This window comes from Pogona vitticeps, chromosome 2, assembly GCF_051106095.1.
Source record: "Pogona vitticeps strain Pit_001003342236 chromosome 2, PviZW2.1, whole genome shotgun sequence".
NCBI lineage: Eukaryota > Metazoa > Chordata > Lepidosauria > Squamata > Agamidae > Pogona > Pogona vitticeps.
Window position 1 is genome coordinate 275,820,430 of NC_135784.1, and position 18,527 is coordinate 275,838,956.

At 42.2% G+C, this 18,527-nt stretch overlaps 1 protein-coding gene across 2 annotated transcripts in view; it reads left to right on the forward strand.

The window, feature by feature from the left end:
- Nucleotides 1-18,527, forward strand: part of FCHO2 (FCH and mu domain containing endocytic adaptor 2) — a 104,705-nt gene that overhangs the window by 65,645 nt on the left and 20,533 nt on the right. Inside the window, exons 12-19 of one of the 2 annotated variants that reach the window (XM_020790236.3) lie at nt 837-891; nt 1,153-1,331; nt 3,150-3,161; nt 5,390-5,414; nt 13,793-13,835; nt 14,479-14,573; nt 15,524-15,618; nt 15,706-15,835. In XM_020790236.3, the coding sequence (XP_020645895.3) occupies nt 837-891; nt 1,153-1,331; nt 3,150-3,161; nt 5,390-5,414; nt 13,793-13,835; nt 14,479-14,573; nt 15,524-15,618; nt 15,706-15,835 (634 nt within the window). The remainder of the gene's footprint in view (nt 1-836; nt 892-1,152; nt 1,332-3,149; nt 3,162-5,389; nt 5,415-13,792; nt 13,836-14,478; nt 14,574-15,523; nt 15,619-15,705; nt 15,836-18,527) is intronic. The other variant, XM_020790237.3, reaches the window with a different exon arrangement.

The following is an 18,527-nucleotide window of genomic DNA, read 5'->3' on the forward strand; positions in this document are numbered from 1 at the left end:
TTGTTGATGGTAGAGCATAAAAATGTGTCATAAATGTACCCAATGGGTTTTAACAAGCTAGTGCAGACTTTGAAGCAGTGAAAATTCCAAAAGCTCATTTGAGCTGTTATCTATACCATGTGCACATTCAAAGCAATAATCAGAGACTACAGTGTAACCTACTGTTGAAATTACAAAGGCAGGAATAATAGTCCATATTCCGTTTACAGTACAGAAGCTCCTATGCTTCACTGAATATGTATAATCACCTTATTAATCATGTCTGCTAATGTAACACAGTGTTATTCTCAGAGGTTAAAAATCAGTGTAGGCATTCGCTACTGCGCTACCTGTCATGTGACTTGGTGCACAAGAGTAAATGCCTATACAGTACTGACTTTTAAAATTGAGACAGTTGGCCACTGAGATTTATGCAGATTACATGCTGCTGGCATGAAAAATGTAATTGGATTCTACCCCACCCCCCTTTTTAAAAAAACTTACAGTACAAGGGAAAAGCTGTTTTACTAGTTATATACAATACATGGCATACTTTCTAGATCTTGTGTCTAGTTCAATGGGTAATGTTTCGTATATAAATTACCAAAAGTTTCAACTGTAGATTTCCTTGGTGAAATTAAAGAAATGGGAATCCTGCTTGCAGAAAATTTTTTAAGCTGAATGTGGTAAGTATCCAGTTATAATCTCTGTATTCCTCTGCAACTGTAGTTTAAGATTTGTTTTAATAGAAGGACTGTTACTCGTATGTATGGATTAAAAATAATAGTACATTATCACATCTATTTAAATAGGTTTCCAGAGTTATCATGTTCTAATTGGGTATGTTTTATTTCCAGAATATTCCAGATGTAGATGCTGATGGATATAGCATTAAACCAGAAGCTATTCATAATATCCTTTTTCCCTATCTATGCCTATATATGAGCCTTAAAAATACTGATTAGTCACTTGGTTTTGCTGCGATATCTGTGTTTATATGTGTGCGTAGAACAGTTACATTATTCATTAACTGTATATCTGTAAATATAAGAAGCTACTTGGATGAGTAGCGAAATGTTTCAATTTAATCAGAAAGAAGTCCAGTTGCCATGAATCAACTTCTAGACATATTCATTAACTTATTAATCACTTTTTACCTTAACTATATATAACGTGCCAAAGAGAACCATTTCTATTCATCAAGTGAGTCTGACTCTGAAGATGATGAACCAAGGAAATTCCATGTGGAAATCAAACCAGTACAGCCAAACAGTAGCTCTCATTATACAGTGCCTTCGCTGGATGAATTAAAAGAATCAATAGGAAACATCACACTTTCACCAGCTATATCTGTAAGTAATGTATGATGTGAGAAATCATAGTTATAACCATCTGGCTTAGCACACATCTGTGAAATGTAGAACTTTTCTATTTTTACTGTCGGTTGTGATAAAGTTATACCAAATGGTTTGAATCTTAGAATATTCTGTTCTGGCTTTCAATGCAGTGTTATTACCATTGTTTTGAAGAAGTAATTAAGGAGTGTGAATGGGATGTAGATCTATCTTTGTTCAGAAAAAAAGTGGAAGAAACTAGCTACACTGATTATCCTATTGTTTGGAAATTAACACCCCACTGTCTATTCCAGTGCTTGAAATTATGCTATAAAGCGGAGGTCCGTACACTTTTTGGTTCCAGGAGCTGCCTGTGATACTGGTGTGGGGATTGCAGGCTGCACACATATAAACACATTACAGTGATTCTCATTTCTTGCTGACAGAGAGTAGTGAGGTTTTTTTTCTTGTTCTTCTACAAAGAAATAGCAATCTAATGGTTGTTGTGGGTTTTTGGGGCTCTTTGGCTATGTTGTGAAGGTTGTTCCTCCTAACGTTTCACCAGTCTCTGTGGCTGGCATCTTCAGAGGACAGAAGTAGACACTGTGTTCTGCTGCAGTTTGCTTGGGAGTTGAGCATTTATAGCTATGGGATCAGCTTTTGTCCTTTTCAGGAGATGGGTGATTATGGTGATCAATGTGTTTCTGTTGTGGGTGTATTGTTGTGATAAGGAGGAGAGATTATCTGTCACTGTAATTGATGGGTGTTATTAGCTGATCTTTTGTGTGTAGTGATCACCGGTCCTTGTGGCTGGGTAGAGTTCATTGACCTTTTGCAGGCTGTATTTTTCAGTGCTGGGAACCAAGCTTTGTTGAGTTTTAGACTTTCTTCTTTTTTTGTTGAAGCTCTGCTGATGTTTGTGGATTTCAATGGCTTCCCATTGAAATTGTAGTCTCTATAAGTTTCACCTGTAGCAACAACAAAGAAAGAGCAATATGGATTAAATTGGAAAGAAGGTTGGGATGAATGGATTAAGTTATCCATGGGCACCACACTTAACAGTCCGATGGTAGTGTAGCTTGTCATGTAACAAAGAACTTTACTTGCAATTTAATTGTGTGTTTGTATATCAGTAAACACAACTTTTGTTACATTCTGTTCATCTAATTGTCATCATTTGCACACTAAGGTCAGATTTATTTCAGGTTTTTAGCAGCGGAAGAGGGAGAATGATTACAGTTTTTAGAGCATGCTAGAACTATTATAATAATTGCTCACTGTTGTACCCCTTGCTGTGAAGCAGTTTTTCTTGATTTCTAGTACTTGTCTTCTGAAAAGGAATAACTAGCTGAAAAGGTCAGACCTCACTACTGCATACTGCAGTATATGCTGTCAAACACCAACTGCATTGTGCAGTTTTCTATGGTGAACAAATCAGATTTCTGCTACCCAGATTTAACCTTTATTATATGAAGGGTAACTAACATTTCATTCCATCTACACATTGATGCTCTCAGTGCTAGACTAAGGGATGTAGGGGGAAAGGAGGAATCGCTCTCCCCCTCCATTTTCTTTGCAAAATGTGGAGGGGGAAAGCAGCTTTTTGCAAAGAAAGTGAAAGAGGAAAGCAGGAATCGCTTTCCCCCTCCACTTTTCTTGTAAAGAAAGAAATTTTGGGTTAGAAAAGGGAAGTATCTTATACATGAAAAAATACGGTATATAGGTATTCTAGCTTGATGTTTCAAATTTGGATTTAGAGAAGAATGAAAAATTATATAACCTGCAAAAATGTTTGTAATTATTTTTTTTCTGTATTTTTTCTTCTGCTGACATTAGAGACACAGTCCTGTAAGTATTACATTTGTTTGACAGTATTTTGTTGTAAAGTTTCAGTTTTTTGACTGGTGATGGTACCTACATTGTTATATAATGCAGTGGTCTCCAGTCTTTTTAGTGGGGAAAGCGAGACATGTGTGAATGTGCATGTGTGCGCTTGTGTGCATGCGTGAAGGGTGGTGCAGCGCTGATGCAGGAGCACGCGTGTGCGCATGCATGAAGGATAGCGCAACGCTTGGGCAGGCGCTCATTCGCACGCAGGCGCAAACAGGCTGTGCAGGTGTGAGGGCGGGGGTGGGACGGGAAGTCTTTGGGCCGCGGACCGGGGGTTGTAGACCTCTGTTATAATGTTTTTGTTGAATGACTAGCTTTATCAATTTATCTAAAGCCTATAACTTAATTCTGTGCTGTCAAGTGACTGAAATATTGCCGATTGTGGTCAAATGGTAACAAAGGTGACATACATTAGCAAAGCGATTAATAAAGCAGTCCTGGCTATCAAAGACTGTTTCTGGTTCTGAACATTGAGATAATATTGATGTTGCTGAATTCCATGAAAATGTTAGTCATCAGCTTTTTCAGAACTCAGGTCAGTTTAACCATAATCTAGAACACTGAGAAAACAGGAAACTACCTTACACTGAATCATACAATTGGGCCGTGTAACCCAATAGTTCCTACTCTGGTTGGGAGTGGCTCCATAGTATTTCAGACAGGATTCTTTTCAAGCCCTCCCGGGAGGTTCCTGGTATTTTTCAGTGGTCTTCCATCTAAATATAAACTGGCCCCAACCCTGCATAGCTTTTGAAGTCAAATAAAGTAAGTGTGTTCAGGGCAGTATGGGTACCATTCCTAATTTTTTTTTTTAAGGATTAGAGGTTCAGTTTTCACTTGCCACATAGCATGTCGTTTACCATCGCAGAGTTAGAGAAGGGGGCAGTGATAATCTTTTTAAGTGCACTAGTTTTCCAAGACCATCTCACTGTCCTCTTCAGCTTGAAGTTGGGGACACAGAGTACTTTTGAACTATAAATCCAAAAGATCAAGTCACACCTCCCTTCCCCAGGCCAAAGCTTGGGGGAGACTTGCTCCCATGCAACCAGGTAGCTCTAAATATGAGTAGTAGTGGTCCCTGACCTTGAGCTGGATGAAATCAACTTCCCCTTAGGAGGAACATGGTCACGAAGGTCTTGAATGTTGTAGATATTGGGTTGGCTGTACATAAGTCACACCCCATGCCAGTAATTGATACTCTGTATCAATTTAATGTTACCAGCTATCAGTTTTATTATCTGTTCTTTGCTATCCACAGATAATTTCCTTTCATGTTACACCAGATTTCATTAGCACAGATCTGATAGCTTCACAATTTGGTTCAGTATGCAAAAATCATATCACACTGTCTCTGTGTGACTACAATGTAGATGCAAGGTATTTTACCATGCAAACTATTTATTTATTTGCCTTCTTTCTTCCCCATATCTGAAGATCCCAGGGTGAAGTAGAAATAAACCAAAAAAGTGAAAATTATTATAAAGCAATTTTTAATTTTATAGAATCTTATAATCATATAATTGCAGAGGTAGAAGGGACCCCAGGTGTCATTGACTCCCAGCCTCTATCAAAATGTTCAAGAGAATAAAATAGAAGACAAAAGTCTGGAACCCAGTTAGTCAAAGCCATGTCTTTATCACTGGACAAAATTTGAGCGAAGAACTAGGTGTTAACGTGGCACCACATTTGGCACCAATCAGGCCTTTAGGGGGAGGGTGTTAGAGAACTAGTGCTACAGCAAAGACCTCCCTCAGGATCTTTCCTCCTCCAGGTGGAATACAGAGGAAAGCTTCACAGTGATTAGCAGATATATAGAAAAAGCATAGCTGTGATTGTTTAAAATCTTCTCTGAAATTTGCTGTTTTAGAAGCTTCTACCAGCTACATGTTGCCTTTGTTATGAAAAAACAGGGAGGAGGACAAACCTAAGTTGCATCAAGAACAGATGCATCATGTGAAGTAGCTGTTATGCTACAGTAGTTTTCAGGCAGCTTCCATAAAATTGGAGCTTTTGTAGAAAGTCATCATCAGTTCATTGCACCACACCTAATGTTCCAGAAACAAGTTTGTATTTTTAGAGCTGCTAGGCTTTATGTCAGTGACTTAGATATTTGTTTGCATTCCAATAGATTATAATGGAAACATTTGTTCACTAAACATGGTTTGTTTTTGTTGTGTTTCATTTAGGCACAAATGAACCGGAACTCATCCAGTAAGTTCTGTAAACTCTTGACTGTTGTCAATTATTTATTATGGTCCTTCAACATGGTCTCTGTGTTGTACAGAGCTACCCACTCAGAACTGTCTGGATGGAAAGGGTATTTGGATGGTAGCTCCGCTCCTCCGCTATATCATGCATGTAGTGGTATTTCAGTAATCAGCATCATCTTAGAACTGCAGGACTGGAAAGCACCTTATGGATCACTGAATCCAGCCGTTATCAAGGAGGCACAGTAAAGAATCAAGCTCCCAGTCTCTGGCTCTGCAGCCAGATGCCTAAACTGCTGAGCTATCCAGCATTTCTCTTTCATCATTACAGTATTCTAGAGACTCTATTTGAAAGAGACTGTTATTTTGAAAATTTTCCAAAAAAACCCCCAAACCCTGTTCTTCAGTTACATAACTTCATTATGTATTTGTTTATATTTTTTTTTTTTCATCTTCATTAGTGCAATTACTTTTTTTTTTCTTATCAGCATTTTTCCCCACAGGGCCTACAATGTTTTTGTTATCTATTTTATTTTATTTTGCTAAGTAACATGGCTACCATTTCTAAAACTGCACCTGGAATAGGTATTATGCATACTATAAATTTTAGCAGAGCAACACTGCTTCCACCAGGCTGCATCTCAGTAAAAACAGTGACAACTGTTTTGAATCTCAACGCCATCTTGCTTCCCTTGTGGATATCAAACTTGTTGTAAGTGCTTGTCTCCACCATGGTTCCCATCTTGACACTGAAGTCAGCATCTTCAGTTACACGTTCACAGAACATCTCTGCACTCAGAATTCCATCACTACCGATCAATGGATCCTTGCTATAGTATAGTGGGGTATCAAATAGAGTTTGACTGTTTATCTCCCCTGAAGTCTTCTGTTCTGAGCCCTTATTGGAAGAAATCACAACACTTGTCAGCAAAGGAGCCATCAAGACTGTTCCTCCTGGTATTTCACAGTATAATGGAAGGATGAAGTTGTCCAACAAACTCTAGATATGCAAGGTGTCAATGCTTACTGTGAAGTATTTCTTAATGGTGTTTGTAGCTAATCTACATTCATTTAGGAGCAAAACAATCATTCAGTTGCCAAAATGTTTCTGAATTCAGTGACCTTGTTTTGATGAATTTGGCTCATTGCTTTGCAATTGTATTGAAAACAATGAAGTTCAAACCACACATTTAAAATTAGTTTTACTTTTAAAGCTCTTTTTTTTTTCTGCGCCCCTCCAATCATTTTATTATTTTTCTAACTCTTAAATATATAAGATTCTTCATCGTGGTCTTCTGTGAATGCACACAAAGGGTTAATACCAGCGCCAGCGTTGGGCCTCTCGGAACATTTTCTAGCTGCAAGAGAAAAGTAACAATGTTTAGGACTACCCCTACTGCGCACGCCCAGCCTAACCGTCCCTCAGTTCCATTTTTCCGCCTAGCGGTTTGGAGCCTCTCGTCTTAGCTGCGTTTATTGCGATCTATTTGATTCTTTGGTTTTGACCTAAGCTTCGCTCACGGACTACCCTAGCGCTTTTTCCCTTCAACTTGACGACTCGGTGTATTTTTTGGCTTTACTCGGACTGATTTCGGACTGCTCTGCCTTATCCCTTGGACTTGTCGTTTCGGTTTGCTTACCACCCTATGTCCCCTTCCGGGCCATTCAGCAGGTGTGTGGTGTGCGACCGCAAAATTCCCCACCAGGACGGCCACGATACTTGCCTGTATTGTTTGGGGGAATCGCACAATCCCAAAACTTGCCCACACTGCAAAGCCTTCACTAAAGCCGCTCTTAAGGCTCGCCAGCAGCGCCTTAAACTTCATCTGTGGGAGTCAACGTTGTCTTCCACGGCGCCCTCGGAGGGGGAAATGGCTTCCACTTCTCGAGCAGCTCCTGTTCAATCGGTCGTCTCTAAAGTTTCCAAAATGTCGAAGAAATCCGCGTCGTCGAAATCGGCCGTTCCCGCTTCGAACCCCGAGCCTCCGGCTCCGAAAACGAAGCCGTCGAAGTCATCCAAAGCGAAGGCGGCCGCCCAGCTTAAAATGACATCCATTCGACTTTCTCCGAGCTCGGGTTCCATTCCATCACCGATTCTTGAGGAGTTGTCGAGACGCTTCGAGGCCTCGTCCGAGGCACCCGCTCCTCCTCCGGCTCGACGTACTGAAGTCATACCACCATCGGGAATGTCTTCCCCGACGCCGAGCCAGTTAGTTGGTGTCACTACTGGTCTCGCTTCCGCCCCACATAGCCCTTTTCCTGCGGGCCAGGGGTCGCCTCCCGTGTCGATCTCGTCCGTGCACTCGGACTCGAGATCTCCTCGAGAGAAGGTACCTCGATCACCTGTGCGTTCCAGGTCGAAATCTCCTCGAGGCAAACGTTCCCGCACGGAGAAGCATCGCTCCCCGAGTCGGTCCCCTTCCTCCGGCCTCTCGAGGTCGAAGTCTCCTCGACGGAAACGGTCGAAGAAGAGACATCGAGCTTCCACTCAGTCCGACTCTTCCCATCGTTCGGACTCGAAATCCTCTAAGCGCAAACGCTCTAAGAAGAAGCGCCGCTCCCATTGACGTCGTAGCAAGCATCGACGTCGTTCCTCTTCTTCTTGCTCGGCGGATTCCGACCACGCTAAGCGTCGTAAGCGCCATCGACGCCGACGCGACCGTTCGAGGTCTCTTTCTTCGTCTTCGACGTCCGCATCTCGAGACCGGTACCGCAAAAAGATCCGGTACATCTACTTGTCTTCTTCCTCGGAGTCGAACCGACCTCGACGTCGACGCCGAGCTATTCGAGCCGGGGAACGGCCTCCTACGATACCTGTTGCCCCTCCACCGCAACCGGTTCCTTCCACCTCGGCGCCGACTGCGGTCCCTATTCGACCCCCGACAGCGCAGGTCGGCATCGAGAAACCCCCTCCAAAAAAGAAGAGGGATGTCTTCTCCTCTGATCCAGATGAGGTGTCCACGGAGCAGTCTTCTGACTCCGATCAGGAACAACCCCCACCCATGCCACCGCACGATTTACCCCCGGGTGATCTGGTGCTTTCAGATACAGGTGATCCTCACGCCCCTTCTCCATCTGAGGATTTTTCTTCCTATTCTCAGATGATGTCCAGACTTGCCAAGACTCTAAAACTGGACTTGAATCTCCCTTCGCCTCCGGGTGAGGACTTGTTCTTCGGGGACATCAAGAAGGACAGTACCGCTCCCCCCAGTATAGCTTTTGTGCCTGTGGTTATGGAGGCCATTAAGGAGTTCTGGGCTCAGCCTGCGACTACACCTAATGTCCCTCGTCGCACAGAGCACTTCTACAAGATTCATGGGGCTGATACTCACTTTTTACTCAAGCACCCCATTCCGAACTCACTCATTGTTGAAACAAGCTGTTCAAGGCCGTCGGCCAAGGCCCACGTTACTCCAGTTGACAAGGAGGGTAAAAAGCTGGAAATTATCGGCAGGAAAATCTACTCCCTTGTCACCTTGCTACTTCGAATCATAAACTATCAGACTGTTCTAGGGGCTTATCACAAACAGCTATGGCTCAAGCTTTTGCCAGGGCTAAAAATGATACCTGAAGACACCCGGCAAGCTTTCCTTAACTCATATGAGGAAGCTCAGACGGTATCCAAGTATGAACGTCTTTCCATCAGACATGCAGCAGAGATCTCTGCCAGAGTTCTCATGTCTGCCATCTCTATCCGGCGCCACGCTTGGCTCCGTTCTGAAGACATAATGGAGGACGTCAAGTCAAAGGTTGAAAGCCTCGCCTTCGACGCTACCGGGCTGTTCAACGAAAAGACCGACTCCCATTTAGAAGACCTTCACAAGGCTAAGAGGACTGCCAAGTCCTATTCTGTTCAGACTCAATCTAGACAGCGACGCCCCCAATGGCGTAAATCTTATGGTCAATATCAATCTTCTCAACAGTACCGCCCTTACAAACACCTACCTCAGCAGCGCTCTGGCCAGTCCTCTTCTTCTGTCCAGGGCTATCAAGGATACCGGCCTCGTCCGCCCCATCGCCGCCAACCCTTTAAGCCACCTGGCAGGAAACAAAAACAGTATCTTTGACTTTCGGCCCCCCATTTTTACCCGTTCACCTCCTGCCACCCGTCTTCAACCGTTTCTCCACAACTGGTCTGCCATCACAACCGACGCTTGGGCTCTAAAAATTATTCAGCACGGTTACCAGCTGGAATTTATAAGATCTCCTCCGCTCGGGTTCATAAATCATTCCCCATTCGACTCCTCGCTCGAAGAAGAAATATTATCTCTATTACAAAAAGATGCCATCTCTACAGTACCACCCCGCGACATACACTGCGGTTTTTACTCCCGCTACTTTGCGGTGTCAAAAAGAGGAGGAGGCATAAGGCCCATCCTCGATCTAAGACTCCTAAACACTTACCTGCGACCCAGACGTTTTCGGATGCTCACCTTAGAGTCCATCATGCACCTGCTGAAGAGGAACAATTGGTTCGTCCTCATAGATCTAAAGGACGCATACTTTCACGTCACTATCCACCCCGACCACCGCAAGTTTCTTCGGTTCATCTTTCAGGACACAATCTACGAATTCCAGGCCCTGCCATTCGGCCTGTCCACAGCTCCCCGGACCTTCACCAAGGTCATGGCCCCAGTGGCAGCTTACCTTCGTCTCAGGGGCATCCACGTTTACCCTTACCTGGACGATTGGCTCGTAGTCTCCACCTCACGAAACCGATCTCTGAAGGACACAAAATTTATCCTGTATCTCCTTCACAATCTTGGTCTCACTGTCAACAAACAGAAGTCTCAGCTCATCCCCTCCAAAACAGTTCAATACATAGGGGTCTGTTTGGACGCCGTAAAGGGTCGAGTCTTTCTCCCCCCAGAGCGGGTACGCAAGATTCAACGAGCCATCAGGAAATTTCTTCCCCGTGCTCGGGTGACAGCCCATCACGCCCAACACCTTCTCGGCCTGATGTCTTCTACAACACCGGCGCTAGCTCACGCTCGCCTCAAACTCCGGTCGCTCCAATTATGGTTCCTCACCCTTTTCGACCCTATGATGGACAGCCAGAGGAAGCGCCTTCGTGTCACCCCGGAGCTCACCAGACAGCTCCAGTGGTGGATGTACACACCCCATCTCACGGTTGGCCGGCCCTTTCGTCCACTCCGTCTTACCGTTCAGGTCACAACGGACGCCAGTCCGTCCGGCTGGGGGGCGCACTGCGGCCGTCACACCATTCACGCCCTCTGGACACCACAGGAAGCCATGTTCCACATCAATCACCTGGAACTGCTTGCAGTTATCAAGGCCTTCAGGTCCTTCCTTCCTCTGCTACGCGGCCGCGGAGTTCAGCTGGTGACGGACAACACTACCACAATGCACTATGTCAACAAGCAGGGAGGAACCCGCTCTCATTCACTCCTGTATCTCTCCATCCTCCTTTGGGAGTGGTGTTACCGTCATCATATCTACCCGGTGGCCATCCATGTAGCCACAGAGGACAACACAGTTGCGGACACTCTGAGCAGGCTTCAACATCAGACACACGAATGGGAGTTGAACCCTCTGGTCTTCCAGGACCTTTGCCGCCAATGGGGGACCCCAGTGCTGGACTTGTTCGCATCCCCTCACAACGCGAAATGCTCCCGGTACGCGTCCCGGGCAGGTCTCGGTCTCCACTCGCTCGGCGACGCATTCATGATCCCCTGGAACCAGGGTCTCTTGTACATATTTCCACCAATTCCGTTGATACAGAGGTCCCTGATCAAACTCCAACGCTCAATGACTCCGGCCATTTTCATTGCACCTTTTTGGCCTCGCCAAGTGTGGTTCCCCACTCTAGTCAGCATGGCTGTGGACTCCGTAACCCTTCCGTTGTGGCCGGACCTGCTGACCCAGGAAGCAGGCAAAGTCCTTCACCCCGACCTCGACACGCTCCATCTGACGGCGTGGAGGATCGTCCAGAAATCCAAGAGGTCTTGACCAACGCCATCAAGCCATCCACGTCTCGCTTGTATGCCTACAAGTGGAAAAGCTTTTTGAAATTTACCCAGCAGAGGGATCTCGTCTCCTCCCCTGTATCTCTTTCTACGCTTCTGCAGTATCTTCGTTACCTGTTCGATTTCCACCTGTCTATCTCTACTATCAAGGTGTACCTTGCTGCGGTTGTCTTCTTCCAGCCCAGAGCTTCTCCCTCTTCCCGCTTTTTCTCCCATCCTACCGTCAGGATGTTTTTGAAGGGTCTCTCTAACCTCCGACCTCCCGTTCGTCCTCCACTCCCTCAGTGGTCCCTCCACTTGGTTCTGCATGCCCTATCCAGACCCCCATTTGAACCCATGGCTACCTGTGACCTCAAGATGCTTTCTTTAAAAACGCTGTTCCTAGTGGCTATCACCTCTGCTCGTCGAGCTAGCGAGTTGGCAGCTCTCCGCCATGAGCAACCTTTTCGTCAATTCTTTAAGGACAAGGTTATGCTTTACCTGGACGTGTCTTTTCTTCCGAAGGTGGTCTCCGACTTCCACGTCAATCAGCCACTTATTTTGCCAACCTTGTTTCCGTCTCCGGCTACTGATGTTGAACGCATGCTCCACATGCTCGATGTTCGACGATCCTTAGCTTTTTATGTGTCTAGGACCAAGGACTTTCGCCTGGCCAACAGACTCTTTCTTTGTTACTTTGGCCCAAAGAAGGGCTGCCCGGCCTCGCCGTCCACACTCTCTCGGTGGCTCGTATCTACCATCGCCCTTGCCTACGAGCTCAACCACAGAGATCCTCCACAGGGACTTAAAGCCCATTCCACCCGGGCTGTTGCCTCATCGACTGCCTTACTCCGTGGCGTTGACCTGCCCGACATCTGCCGGTCCGCTACCTGGTCCAATGCCTCTACCTTCATAACCCACTACAGATTGGACATGAGGGCAAGAGAGGAAACCAGATTCGGGAGGGCAGTGCTAACATCAGCTCTTCAGTGACAGCCCACCATCCGGTTAGTAAGCGTGCTAATCACCCTTTGTGTGCATTCACAGAAGACCACGATGAAGAAAGAAAGGTTACTTACCTGTAACGATGGTTCTTCAAGTGGTCATTCTGTGAATTCACACAATCCCGCCCGGCCTCCCCTCTGTCTGTCTGTCACTGGCATCTCTATAACTTCGGGTACCTGTGGCGGACAAATGGAACTGAGGGACGGTTAGGCTGGGCGTGCGCAGTAGGGGTAGTCCTAAACATTGTTACTTTTCTCTTGCAGCTAGAAAATGTTCCGAGAGGCCCAATGCTGGCGCTGGTATTAACCCTTTGTGTGAATTCACAGAATGACCACTTGAAGAACCATCGTTACAGGTAAGTAACCTTTCTTTTCAAACCTTGACATTGTTTTGGAAATGAAATTTTGACTTGAGCATCTGCATTCAATTTGAGGACCAAAAAGAAGCTTTCCATTTCCTGCATTAGAGCCAGAACAAGTTAAGTATCCCTAGAAAAGACTCTTTTCACAGAATAGCTGCTGGCAGTGGGTGCTCTGCCACTGTATTGTCCAAATTTATAGAACTGACTGGTTGGATACCAACCAACATGTGCACAGTATAACAGAGGAGCAGGGTTATTGTCAAAACTTTTTCCCCATCTAGAAGCTTCTAAATGGGTTGGCTTTGTGCAGCTGTGGACTCATTACTGTGAATGTATAATTGACATTGTCTTTGGAAAAGCATTACAAATAGCAGCCTGTTTTAACTTCAAATTTATAGTCGTGAACCAGTATAATCAAATGTTTCTTGCAAATTAAAAGTTATGTACAGTAGTATGATAACTGAATATTCAGAAATCAAGGTTTCTGCCAGCTATAAAAAATATATATACAGAAATAATATTTATACAGTACAATAGGTAAAGGTAAAGGTTCCCCTTGACATTTTTAGTCCAGTCATGTCCGACTCTAGGGGGCGATGCTCATTAGATGTGTTAAATCAGTGGTGGGCAAGCCCCAAGGACCCTAGAGGATGTGGTTCAAGTCTTAGGAACCTCTGGGGCTGAACCACTAGACAGTTGTTTTATATAATACTGAAATGTACATTTCAAAATTAAACAAAGCCAGTCTTTTTGGAACAAAGCAAACATCTGATGATTTTGCTACCTCCTTCCCGTGGGGCATTTGGTGACAGATGTCTCTTCAGAAATAAGGAGACAATCCAGAATCTGTTAGTATGTTAGACAGAAACACAGTTTATGAAAATGTGCCAAAAAATGATTGACATTGTAATGCATGTCCATTTCACTTCCCTGTTTGAGTTACTTTGTATTGCTGGTTGACCAGTCAGAATTGTGTTTTTATAAAAAGCTTACTGATTTTTTAAATTAAATTTCATTGCCTTCAACTGTCACAATATATATTTTAATTAGGTGAAGAATTAACAAAATCAAAGCTTTCTGGTTCATCTACAGAGTAAGTTTCACTTTTGAAATTTATTTTTATTTGAAAGTTACTGAACATGATCTGTGCATGTTTACTCAGTTCCTATATCACTTATTCCTATTCATGTTGCATCTTAAGTTTACTTAATTTTACATTTTACTGTTTCATTTTATTAAAACTCAGTTCATTTTGGGGGACTCCCTCCTTCCCATTAAGTTTTCTTCTCATATCAGCATATGTAAATTGTATACTAATATCATTCAAATTAAAAATGTTACCCACTGTAGCATAAATCTGGTGCACATTATTTTTGCACTGAGTAGCACCTTATATTAGTAAAAATTTATTTATTTACACTTAAAATGTATGAATGTAAATTACTTTCTTGCCTACATAGTCAAAATATTTATTATTCATAAAAATAAATAAGTAAAAGCATCCCATATTTTTCAAGTCTATGCAGGGGAAACATGTCAAACAGCTGAAAATAATTAATATGTGAAATCCTGTTGGTATAAATATGCCTGTGGAAGACTAAAGGTGTCAGCAGCAGCATTTTCAATGGAAGCACATTATCAACTTTAATTGTTTTTATAGCATTGAAAACACATGGTATCATTCTTTTATATGTATGCATGTTTTATATTTATTTTCTGGTAAACTTATAAATTAGGAAGGGGAACAATGACTTCCTGGCATGGGATCCACTCTTTAGAAATTCTGGTGACTCATCTTCTTTGACCTCAACAGTATCTTCATCCTCCTCAGGTAACAGTAACATAATTTTAAGTTTTTGTCTTTATTTTTTATTTTTATTTTGCCTGATATTATTTAAAATGATGGGGAAAATCCATTGGCTTTTTTAATTAATGAAAAATTACAGTGATTTGTGAGCTTTGTAGTCTGAATTTATACATAACTTGCAGAAAAGTAGTTCATTATTATTTTTGTTTCTTTATAAAGATCAGAGTTTCACAATAAAAGAGAACTAATGGAAAAAAAGAATACAGTGGTGCCTCGCTTAACGAGGATAATCCGCTCCAGCAAAATCGCTGTAGAACGAAATCCCCGTCAAGCAAAAATAAAAAAAACATTGAAATGCATTGAAAACTGGTTCAATGCGTTCCAGTGGGCTAAATACCTAATCATCCAGCGAAGATCCTCCATAGGGCAGCCATTTTCTGGTGCCTGTAAAGCAAAAAATGCCTCCTAAAAATAGCGGAGAGCCATTTTGCACAGCGTGCGGCCATTTTGAAACCCGACGATCAGCTGTTTTCAGATCAACGTAATGCGAAGAATCGGTTCCCGAAGCAGGGAACCGATCGTCATAAAGCGATTTTTGGCCATTGAAACATCATTTTGCGATCGCAAAAACCTCACAGTCAAGCGGATTCATCATTTAACGAAGTAATCATTAAGCGAGGCACCACTGTAAGTTAAAGCATTTTATCAATTTTTAAAAACTTTTTTGAGTTTGAAGTGGATTGCAACATATTTAAGATGTAGCTATCAGTGTATTCTCAGTACTATTGAACTATACATTTGTTTAATGTTTCTGGGTTGTTGTTGTTTTTTGAAAATTGCAGCTAAACTGAATCTTGTATTCAAATAACAGTTTCAGAATAATTGTTTCAGAATATTGTGTTGCTAATTTTTGTGAATATAAATATAAACATATTTAAATGTAGACATATTTATATCCCACTTTTGTCTTCCAGCAAGACCATCAACCCCTCTTTCTGTAGGTACCTTAGTACCTCCCCCAAGACCAGCTCCCAGACCAAAGTTGCCTACAGGAAAACTCAGCGGAGTTGTATGTGCATTACAACTTGATTGACTGATTTTAGACTTGTCTAGTTGAATATATATGTATAGTGATTTTTTTCAATTTTGTTTTAAGCCAAGGCCATTCAGCCCTCCTTTGGCCTCCAGTTCCAGCCCACCTCCTTCAGCTCCTTTGGCACGTGCAGAAAGCTCCTCTTCAATATCATCTTCTGCTTCATTCAATGCAGCAAATACACCCACAATTGGTAGGTCACAAGTCTGTCGATAACTGCACTGAAGTATCTAAATTTTTATGGTTTTTCCAATGGGATATAAATATTATTAATAAATTCAGTACTGGGTTAGAAAAATAATTTGGTTGCTTAATGTTAATTGTCCTACTAAAAAGTATCCCTTCTGTTTACAGGTTGAATATTAGAAGCACCATATGCACATAACATATTATATGTTTGGAATAATAGCATTTATTTTAGAAGAGTTTTGACACTCCACTGGGTTTGATCCATATTTTTTCCTACATGTAGATTAAAGATCCTTGCTTGTATGGTGACAGTACTTAACATTAGTGTGATCTTGTATTACTGTGCTGGCAGGACTTTCCCCTTTGTGGAAGCTCAATAGGATTCTAATCCACATAAACTTCAGAATGTATTTGTATAGTTGTTGGAAAAATTCCAATAGTAAGTTGCAACTAAAGTAGGACCATTGAATCATTGGGGTTTGGTGAATCAGCACTTCTGTAAATCTCGTTGATTCAAATGGGCCTACTTTGGTTGTGACTTACTACTAAATTTTAAGCCAATGTAAATAATTTACTAAAGTTGTAGTTACTATGAGAAAGAAGACTAATACGTACAAGGTTTTTTTGGCACACACATGGCAGTATTTTTAAGAACTGATGATGCAGAGGATTTTTTTTTTTTGCTAAGAAACATGAAAAAGCAATTTTAGAGATAATATTTAATGGCTGAAATCCTGTTACTCAACGTAGTAAGATGCTACTAGTGTGTGTTCTGTGCCGTCCAGTCGGAACCAACTTATAGCAGCTCTAATAGGGCTTTCAAGGAAAGTGGGATATTTAAGGACTGGCTTACCAGTTACCCAGTGAGTTTCTGTGGCCAAGTGGGCATTCAAACCCTGTTTTCCATAGTCGTAGTCACTCTATCCCCTATACCATACTACTAGTGGCATTCAGTGGAATTTACAGAAGAGTTAACTCGCCAAACCCACACTGATTCAGTGCGTCTAGTCTAGTTGGAACTTAAACTATTGAACATTTGATTTTGCTAAGTAAACGTATTTGTTCCTGTAGCCTACTTTCTATTTGGGCATTTATGTCCAAATTAATTTCATGAATTGCATTCCAGAAATGTGTAACTCGTTCTCTTAAGCACCTGATATGTATGCATATTTAGTACAAATATGGTTGATTCATAAAAAGCAAAACACTATCAATATACAGAGTGATGAACTTGACTCTTCCATCATGTATTGAGATGCTCATGGATTTTTGTGGTCTACAGTGATTTTCATGGTTTATTTCAGTAGAAGGAGATATCACATGATGTTTTCTGGTGCACCTGCAAACCAGCTTTCCTGCTAAAATTAACAGGGATCTTGTTTATCTGCCTTGTTTATCTGTGCTTCCACTCCTTACCCTGACCTCTTTTTCCCCCATGCCAGTTTTATATTCTAAGCTCTAATAAGTAGGGATTTCTTATCTTTTATTTTGTGTAAGAGTTTTCCAAACTGATAACATTGGATGTAAATAAATTATAGAGGTGATTATGCCTAGAATGGAAATGATCTCTATGCATCTAAACATGTAGAGTTGTGTAGTGCATATTGTATTTTTTTCTTCAGATTAATTGGCAGAATGTACTTCGTCCATTTTGGAATACGTTGAATGACTGCTTTGTGCAGATGGTACTGTTTTAATGGGTATCAGGATTCGTTTTTACATTGCTTTTTTTTAAGAATACAGTGTTATCCAACATTCTTTTACATATAACCAAAACAGAGTGGAAATAGAGGAAATGAGGCAAGGATATACAAGTAATATAAGTACTGAAAAGAGTAGAAAATGGTCAGTTCACAGTGATGGAGCAAGAATGAGCTATATTGTCTGGAATCCTGGAGGAAATTTATGGTGGAATAATGGTACATGTGTAAACTGCCATGGTGAATTGCCACTAATTCATGAGTTACTTTTCACATTCCTCGTCACACAGCTAGGACATTAACCAGGAATATGAGTGGCAATTTGTGAACTAGCAATACTTCATTGCTATGGTTTCTGTGGGTAAACTTTTGCCACCTTAAATCCTCACTAGCATTTTAGTCATCACTATGTACAGTGGTGTATGTAGTCTATAAATCAGAGTGTATGTTTGAAAGAACTTAAAAAGTTAAAATATAGATAGGCAAGGCCTTTGGTTCATTGAATCATGGATGTGAACCCATGAGCAATTATTTTCTCAATGCTCCAGTGTGAGTCTGTTTGCCATATCCACTTCCTTTGGGCATATCGGAGTGTCTGCACCACTGGAATATAGTTGTAAAATGCATGAATATCTGCAGCTATTAATTAATTTCCTAAAACAAAATGAATGTGTAAGACCTGCAATAAAAACCACATAATCAGGGATAGCCTTAAAATTAAGGATCAGTCCAACAACATCACCAATAATGGCTCCTTGTCATGAGTGCAGCCGAAGATCCGGAACCTGAAGGGTTAACTGTAGCTGAGGAGAATGCTGAGCGATTAGAAATACAAACACCTGAATTGCCTCCAGATTCTTCTCCCCCAGTAGATAGGCTGAGGGCCAGGCTTCGGGAAAGACTTATGACAAAAAGGTCAGAGGATCGCTTGAAGACTACCCGCAGAAACATCCAATCAACTAGCCCTGAGTTCTGACAGGATGAAAAGGCTTCCAG